The following is an 8,589-nucleotide window of genomic DNA, read 5'->3' on the forward strand; positions in this document are numbered from 1 at the left end:
ATCTTTCTCTTGAAAAGCTGCTGGTGGATTTAACCCATCAGAGAGGTGCAACTCTCTCTATACAGAGCTAAAAAAACCCCCATGTATTTGCAGTAATTTGGTTTTAAACTAAGGAACCTGACATAACAGATGATAACTATTGGAATAGTAACCAAAAGGTCAACTGTTTGAATCTACCAGTCTGTCCACAAAAGAGAAGATGGGCTGTCTGTAATCCTGTGAGGATTTCACAGCCTTGGAAACAGGACACAAGGTCACTAGAAATCCAAATTGATTCAACAGCAGTGCAATTGGTTTGGGGTTTGGTTTCAAATTATTCCCCAATTTTTTTCTAACAGGCAAAGCTAAAATAGAAACACAACACATCAGCCTGATAGTGATTTGCTCTACATATATGCCAGTACCTCAGAGCAGCCCTGTGCTATCACATTCCCATTTTACAGATGAGAAGCTTTAACCAGAGGTTAAGATCTTTTCCAAGATCACACAGCCGTAAGTTGCAGAAGCGAATAAAAACTCAGGCCTGTCAATTTCAAAGCCCAAGCTCTTAACTGAGGCCAAGTGCTCTGAATAACAATCTACCTTAAACTTTCAGTTTTGCAGAAATGTCAAAAGTCTAGCTGTCAGAAAGGTAGGCACTTGAATATAGCTAACAAAGGTATGTATGCTATGACCAAAATGTAAAGCAGGAGGATTAAAACAAGAAATCAATGGGAAAATTAGCACATTTAGCACATCTGAATGATTCCATTTAAGAAATTTTCTGTGATATACTCCCCTCTCCTGTCGAAGAAAATAAAAATAACAAAACCATATCCCAAGATCTATTCTAGCTGCAAGACCAGTGATTCTCAATCATAACGTCAAAATTCATATGTAGTTGTTTTGTGCCTTCGAGTCGCCTGCGACTCTTAGCGACCCTATGTACAACAGCACTAAACACCCTGTTCCAGCCTGTGCCAATCTTTGTCTCTGACACACCAAACCCCATACCCTAGTCAATCCATTGCATCAAGGATCTTCCTCTCCTGCTCTGTCCCTCCACCTTTCCAAGCATGATGTCCCTCTCCAAGGACTGGTCCCTCCTTTTGCAACATGATATATTCCAAGTACATCAGACAAAGCTTCAGAATCCTTGCCTCCAAGGAGCAGCCTGGTTTAACCCACTCCAGGATCAATCTGTTCATTCTCTTTGCAGTACATGGTATATTCAATACTCTTCTCCAGCATCACAGTTCAAGGGCATCAATTCTCCTTCTATCATCCCTAATCATTGTCCAGCTCTCTGATACATATAAAACAAGGGGGGGGAAAAGAACTTTATCTCCTTTTTAAAAACTATCAAGTTGAGATGTATTAGTATGAAAGTGGAAGGATTTTAAAGAGGCAGAGTCAAAGTCTACTCACTCGGGGAGTTGAGGTTTTTCATTAGCTGCAATACAAGCATCAATAGAGCAAGCAACTCTACATACGCCTTCACTCAATAAACTCACTCACTCACTGCCATCAATTCACAGCCAACTCATAGCCAATCCTCCCATGGTTTTCCGATGCTGTAAATCACACAGGAGGAGATGGTCCACCTTTCTCCCTAGGAGCCACAAGCGCACTCAAATCACTAGAGATTTGGGTTAGCCAGCCTTCGTGTTAGCAGTGCAATTCCCTCTAGATTACATGACCAATGCTCTCACCAAATCTTCATATTAAAGCAGGCATTGATCCCACTTTAAAACTCGAAGCTCAAGCTCATTGCTGTTGTGTTAGAACCAACTCAGAGCAGGTTTTCAGAGACAGTAAATTGCACAGGAGGAGACTGCCCAGCTTTCTCCTGAGGACCAGCTGACAGATTTGGCCTTTGGGTTGGCAACACAACTCAGTACCAATGAGGCTACCAGACTGCCCGAAAGATCCCACTTTAGGAACAGAATTATTTCCAGTTTACAGATGATAATTACGTCTGGTATGCATTGAGCATGGGCTGTGTGCCAAACACCATGCTAAAGTCTTTCTGTGTAGCGACATATTTAAGCCTCACAACAACCCTGTGAAAGAGATGCCAGTCTCTCCATTTCACTGATAAGGAAACTAGCCAAAAAGTTAACACAATGCTGCTAAGTCAGTCCCAGCTCCAAACAACCCCACAGAAGAGAACAGAACTGCCCTGTGGGGTTGGTCTCCAAGCCAGCGAGGGTTATGAAAGCAGACCGCCACATCTTTCTCCCGCAGAGCACAGTGAGGATAAAGAATTTGATCAAAGTCATGGAGTCATTCATTGTCAGTGCTCCCATGAGAAACTGAAGTTAAGCAACTTTGAAGTCAGCCAACCAAAAGGCTTTATTTTCCACCCCTGCGTCCACCTGATCCCAACTCCAAGCTGCCTGAGCGCTGGCAGGCAGAAGGGAGCAGTAGAGTCTAAAAGAAGAACAGGTTCCATGTAAAAGGGCCAGTTTTTTAAGAGAAGAAAGCTCGGTCTTGATATAAATTCTCCAGATTTTCAAATACTGTCTACATGTTTTCTAAGCACAACTGTGGGCCAAACCAAACAGGACGGCAGGCTGTCCGCTTGCAACTGCTCTTTATTTATTAGGAGACTTAAATCAAACTATGGGCTGTCTCCTGTCCAAAACTGTCAGAAATCAGAACTTCTTAGCCCAGGCTTACTCACAAGTGTTCTCTGCTTTCAACAAAGGTTTACAATTAATTTCTTAGAGAACTTTTGCCACTAGAAACTTCCTCAGGTTGGAGCCTGGGTGATTCATACAAGTGGTTTGGGTTGCACTCCTAACGTAAAGATTGGTAATTCACACCTTCTGAGTTACACCTGGAAATAAAGGTCTGGCAATCAGCTGCGAGGGAACTCTAGGCCTTAGTCTAGTCATTCTTCTAACCTCAAGGCTGCTGCTGTTCAAATCTACCAGTGACTCCCGGGAAGAAAGATAGACCCTCATGTGGCAACCTCGGGAATCCACTGAAGGTCAGCTATGAGTCAACTGGGAATTGACAGCCATGAAAAGTTGAGCTGCAGGTGAATCTGCTTCTACAAAGACTAAACCAAATTCCATAGACCCACAGCCATTGAGATGATTACAACTCATAATGGCCTGCTATCAGGGTAGGCCTGTACAGACGTAGACTATTTCGTCTTTTCACAAATAGAGGCTCTTGTTGTTGGTGCTGTTGGGTATGACTCACAGCAATGCTATGAACAACAGATCTGAACCCTGTTCTAGCCTGGGCCATCCTCACACTTCTGACACACTGCAGCCCACTGTGCCAGACACTGTGTCAACCCACCCAGCAGAAGGTGTTCTTCTCCTTCACTGTCCCTCCTCCACTTTTCCAAGCATGATGTCCCTCTACAAGGAATAGCCTCTCCTAGCAACATACCCAAAGAAGAAGAGGTGAAGCTTCAACATCTTTGCCTCCAAGGAGCACCCTGGCTACACCTTCTCCAAGACATATTTGTTTGTTCTTTAGGCAGTCCATGGGATCTTCAATACTCTTCTCCAATACCACAGTTCAAAGACATTCTTTTTTCTGTCATCCTTACTCATTGTCCAGCTCTCAGACGCATAGCAAGTGATCGGAAAGACTATGGTCTCAATCAGATACACCTTAGTACTCAAACTAACATCATTGCTCCTCAATAATTTAGAGAGGCTAGTCCTCCGGAAACCCTATGAATCTGGAGACAGGATGAAAGTCACACAAGTGTTGAGGCCTTTCGTTCGTAGGGTGGCTCTGAGTCACCTACGACTCGACTGCACTTAACAACAACAGAGGGTGCAAGCTACCAAGCTTTAATACAATAGCTTAACACAAAACCTGCTACAAAAATCAGGGCTCCTCCTATCAAGATTATAGTCAAGAAAAGCCTAGTCAGTAGTCCTATTCAGTAACCCGAAGGTTGCCATGCATCAGAATCGGTTCGAAGGCTACAGGTTGGGCTGGGTTGGGTAAAGTTAGGTGTCACTGGGTTGGCTGGGTAGAATTTCACTCCCTTCCAAACTCTCCACATTATAAATGTGTAGCCGTGAAAATATTTATTCAAATTATTAAAAACTGCTTACAAAAGTGTTTTTATCTACTTGGAGTCCTTCCAATGCCTCCTAACCTCGCTTCTGAAAAGTTCACTCCAGTTCACACCTGACTGCAGCGAAATAAAGTCCTTCCTACTTCCCCGCCAGTCAATTCTTAAACTAAATTCAACCTAGACAAAATGTGCCTGCAGTCTTGACCACTCACTGCCTCTGCAGGGTCCCCGCGCCTGAGCCCACAGCTCTGAGAATTCCGCTCAGGACACCAAAGCTCGTTTCCTCCTGTCCCTCTTTAATCAGCCGGAGGAGACTTGAGGAAATGAGTCAAAATCCTAAGGGTGACTGCTAGCAGCCTTGTCAACAACACCAGCAAAAGCCATCACCACAACAACATCTGTACGTAAATGTGCTACAAGGGAAGCCCACAAAAAGACTTGGCACGTTTCTGATGAGAATTTCTTTTGGGAGAAGCAAGGTTGTGAGTGGTAAATTGCCATGCTGGAGTGTCAACAGCCTGAGATATTAGAAATTGCTGCAGCACTATCAGTTACTGTATACAAAGCTAAGACCACTTTAAAAAAAAATTTGGGGGAGGGGTGCAGTGGAAAGAATTTTTAACTGACTGACATGCACACTTTAGTGATAGCTTATCTCTATTTCCATAACTGGAGCGAACAGCTAACACTGAAAGTCTTGGTGCCAACTCTCACAGGATCAGACCCTCAACACCTCCAGGAAAGCTCTCATTTAATAAATCCTCCCTCTGAATGGCTGTGGTGGAGATGAAGATGGTGGTGCTATGGCACCGAGTCAGCTTCAACTTCCAGCAATTGGTCCTACAGGACCTACAGAAGTGCTTGGCCATTATTTTCAGAAGCAGTTTGCCTCAGTTTGCCTGGTATTTCTCCCCTGGAGCACTTGTGCTGGGCTCGAACCACGGATCATTGGCTAGAAGGCAAGTACTTGAACCAAACTCCAACTCAACATTATAATATACACAATTCTAGGCTGGTTTTTTTGTTGCTGTTGTGTTTTTTGGGTTTTTTTTTGTTTTGTTTTTTGGGTTTTTTTTGCCAAACTCAGGAAGATCCTTGGCAGTCCTATGCATTTGCATTTGCAGAACTTACAACACATATTTGGCACGCATTAACTATGTGTAAACGAATGAATGCAAATCTCACTGCCTGGCCTGGTCTCAGGCTCCATTGCTGATTATTCTGGACAGGTGTCAGGTCCTCACTTAGTGTGTTTCTCTAGATGTGAAGTTTAGGTGAAAGGAAGGTGGTACCACTATTTCTAAGGCTTGTTGAAAGAGTTGGAAACGACAAGCAAAGCCCCCACCCAGTACGTGTCTGGCATGCACTTCCCCACGCAAGAGCAGCGACTCTTTTACAACACATATGTAATAGGAAATCTAAGATGTATTAGCAAATGTGCTCTGTAACACAGTGCATATAGATGATTTGTAAAATCATAAGAAAAAAATTAACGGAAGGGTAAGAAGAGAGAGTGGGACTGAATTAACTATTTGGGATCTCACTTATAAAATCTTATTCTTTTCCGTAGAAAATAATCCAACATGCCCTGTGTCCAGGTGCTCGGGGTGACGCTCGCAGCACATCTGGAGGAACAAGGGGAAGGTATGATTCACCATCCCCTCCAGATCCATCCTGCCTGACACAGAAGATGTAAACATAAAAGGGAAGGGGGTCAATGCTAAGGCTGGTAACTCTTCAAACCCTCAGTTGGGATGTGTAGAGGATCTGTAGTGTCATTAAGGAGTGGGCAACAGAAACCCCGTTTTAGCCACGGGCAGACAGGTAGATCAAAGGAAGTGACCCTAATGACCATGAGCAGCCAAGAAATTTCCAGGCAGCTGCAAGCGGTCAAAAAAAAAGAATTGTGCAAATGACTATCAGAAGACTAGGGAATCATGGATCCCCCAGGAATGTTCATATAAGAATGTTTCATTGTACTTTAAGAGGAAACTAGGGTCCCCAGAACTTAAGCTTCCTGCACAAGGGCACTGAGCCAATGAATGGCAGAGAAAACCAGCCAGATGGGAAGTCCAAGGCTTTGTCACTACACAACACTGCCCCTCAGGAGAAAGGCTTTAAAATTCCCCTTGCCAAATGTCTTGGATGGAGCAGGCAAATTATAAGGAAGAAGGAAATACGACGGATTCATTTCGGTTTTAGAACGGGAGATATTCTGTGCATCTGTCTAAATTAAACACAAACAGAACAAAAAACCCAAATATGTGTCATTTTAGCGAGGCAGTCAAATCCACCAAGGACTCTGGACACAAGTCCAGGATTTTCCCCTCTCCTTCCTCAGGGGGGTCCAGATGCAAGGTCTCCTGTCCTGACAGGAAACCCTTCACAATGCATTCAGACCGGGCAGGGGGAAGCTGAGAGACTTTATGTGGAATAGGCCAGCATTTGGCAAAGTCCACAATAGTTCACAGCGATGCTTCCTTTGGAATCCTTACATTCCAATTCAGACTCACTTTCTAACCTAACATCATCAGTTTTTCATGTGACCTGTGGGAAAGCGAGGCTTCAAGTGTCAAGCGACTTTCATGCGCGGCGTGTACCAGCGACACCCAGGGGGGAAAAGCACAAAAACGGAAAGGAGAGGCAGGAATCCGACTGAAGGATCCGGGAATCAGCAAGTCTTTCTCCACCTGAACACCCAAGTTTCCGCGCAGAAATAATTGCATTTCCATAAAGGCTTTAAGAAGCAATGAGAATTTGCAGAAAGTTGCACTCAATCTCCTGATCTTCCACCCCTTACCCAGGCACTCTGAAGTATAAATATCACGTGGGAAAGGGCCAAGTGAGTCTCAAGAATTTAAAAAAAAAAAAAAATCCAACTGGAAGCTACGACCATAGGTTGCAGACACCAACACAAGTATCCAAGGCCCTGGGCAGTATGGCTCCGGTGCTCGGATGGACAGGCGTCCTCAATGCTGTCCTTGCCTCGCTCAAAGCAAGCAACAGACGCTGCCACCGGCCGCTCGGGTGCGTACGGCAGGAATGAAACGGCACCCGGCAAAAAGGGGCGAGTCCCCAGGCACTGGATTTACAAAAGCAAAAAGTCTGCAACCTAGCGGCTGCTTTCCACAGGCCGTGTCCAAGTTATCCCTGTCGCAGCCACCTCCGGGCTCTCCAGGGTCCGACCCCACCGCCCGCATGCCAGGCGTTCGATTTGCAAAAACCCAGGAGCAGAGCCCCGCGGCCGCCTTCGTAGGTAGCGCGTTGGTTCCCATCTCGGGGGCACAAAGAGCGCCCTTGGTTGCGAAGCAGCGGCCGCAAAGAAAAAGAAAGGGGTTCTAAACTTTGCCCTCCGAGCAGTTGAGACCCCGCCGGCCAACCCTCTGGGGTATCGGTCACACGCACACAACTTTTAACAAAAGGACGCTGCAGCCGCGCCTCTCACGACAGCGCGAATCCCCGGCCTCTGCCAACCCCGCGCACCTTCGGCACAAAAGAAACCCCAAACTCGCACGCAGCTCGGCTGACCTCAGCCTGCAGCCTCGCTTACCCCAATCCCCCTGGCTGCCCTCCTCCCCGGTAGACCTCCCTGGCTCAGAGGCCCCCTAGCACCAGCGCCTGGGGCTTCCTCGCGCAGGTGAGCTAAGAAGGACGAAGAGGAGTCCCCCCTCACCTCCTCCCCGCCCCGGGGACGCCTCGAATAACCCCGCAGGCTGAAACGCCGGGGACCAGCAGCCACCTCTCAGGACACACCCCGACCTGTTCGAAGCCCTAGAGGGACAGAGGCTGCGCCGGGGGTGGTGTGGCGTCTAGGGGTCCGCCACTCTCTCCCACCTGTCTGGACGCGGAGGAGAAGGAGCAGGACGCCGAGGAAATCCCAGGCGCCGCGAGCGCCTCTCATCGCGGTGGCTGCGCTGGGATCCGAGCTCTGCTTCACGTTCTTGCTCTCGCCCGAGTGCGGCGAGCGCGGCAAAGCCGAGCCCCCAGAGCACGGGAGCGGCCCCTCCTCCCGAGCCCTCCCCCTGCGCGCGGCCACGCCCCTATCGCCTCCCCTCCTCCCGCCCGCCTGGGGCTCGCTCCCTCCTGGCGGCGCTAGCCCCCGGGCTCTGGCAACCCTCTGATCCCTGGGGGCTGTGACCGTGGAGGGGAGGTGGGGCGCGCACGCTGGCCCTCGCCGCGCGGGTCTCGACCCCAGATCCCGCCGTCTCTCCTCCTCTCCTCCCTTGTGATATGGTCGGGCCGCGGAGACGCAGTTCCCCGGGACCCGAGTGTGCGCTTCGTGAAGCTGGGCTCCACGCGCACTTTAGGGCACCAGCCGGCTACCTGGCAGGTGCTCCCCAGACAATAAAGGTTGGCTGCCCAGCCTTCTTGCATGCTCCTGAGGGAAGGGGGTGGTTGCGCTGGTGGTGGAAGTGGTCCAGGAACCAGAGATGGGTGCTTGGTCAATAGGGCACCGAAATTCGTCTCTCCTGTGAGTCGAAGGGGGCCAAGCATGGCGCCTGACATCTCGGTAAAAGGCTAAAAGGGGCTTTAGGCAATTCTTTCTGCTCAGTTTT

At 48.0% G+C, this 8,589-nt stretch overlaps 1 protein-coding gene and 1 pseudogene across 1 annotated transcript in view; both read right to left on the reverse strand.

Annotated features, from left to right (window-relative positions):
- Positions 1 to 7,308, reverse strand: part of LOC102860988 — a 47,638-nt pseudogene extending 40,330 nt beyond the window's left edge.
- Positions 1 to 7,934, reverse strand: part of LOC102856808 (mast/stem cell growth factor receptor Kit-like) — a 128,203-nt gene extending 120,269 nt beyond the window's left edge. Inside the window, exon 1 of the mRNA XM_006898087.1 lies at positions 7,868 to 7,934. Coding sequence (XP_006898149.1) covers positions 7,868 to 7,934 — 67 coding nt within the window. The remainder of the gene's footprint in view (positions 1 to 7,867) is intronic.
- Between the last annotated feature and the right edge of the window lie 655 nt (positions 7,935 to 8,589).

This window comes from Elephantulus edwardii, unplaced genomic scaffold (assembly GCF_000299155.1).
Source record: "Elephantulus edwardii isolate Elephantulus edwardi_28Jun2011 unplaced genomic scaffold, EleEdw1.0 scaffold00220, whole genome shotgun sequence".
In the NCBI taxonomy this organism is placed as follows: domain Eukaryota; kingdom Metazoa; phylum Chordata; class Mammalia; order Macroscelidea; family Macroscelididae; genus Elephantulus; species Elephantulus edwardii.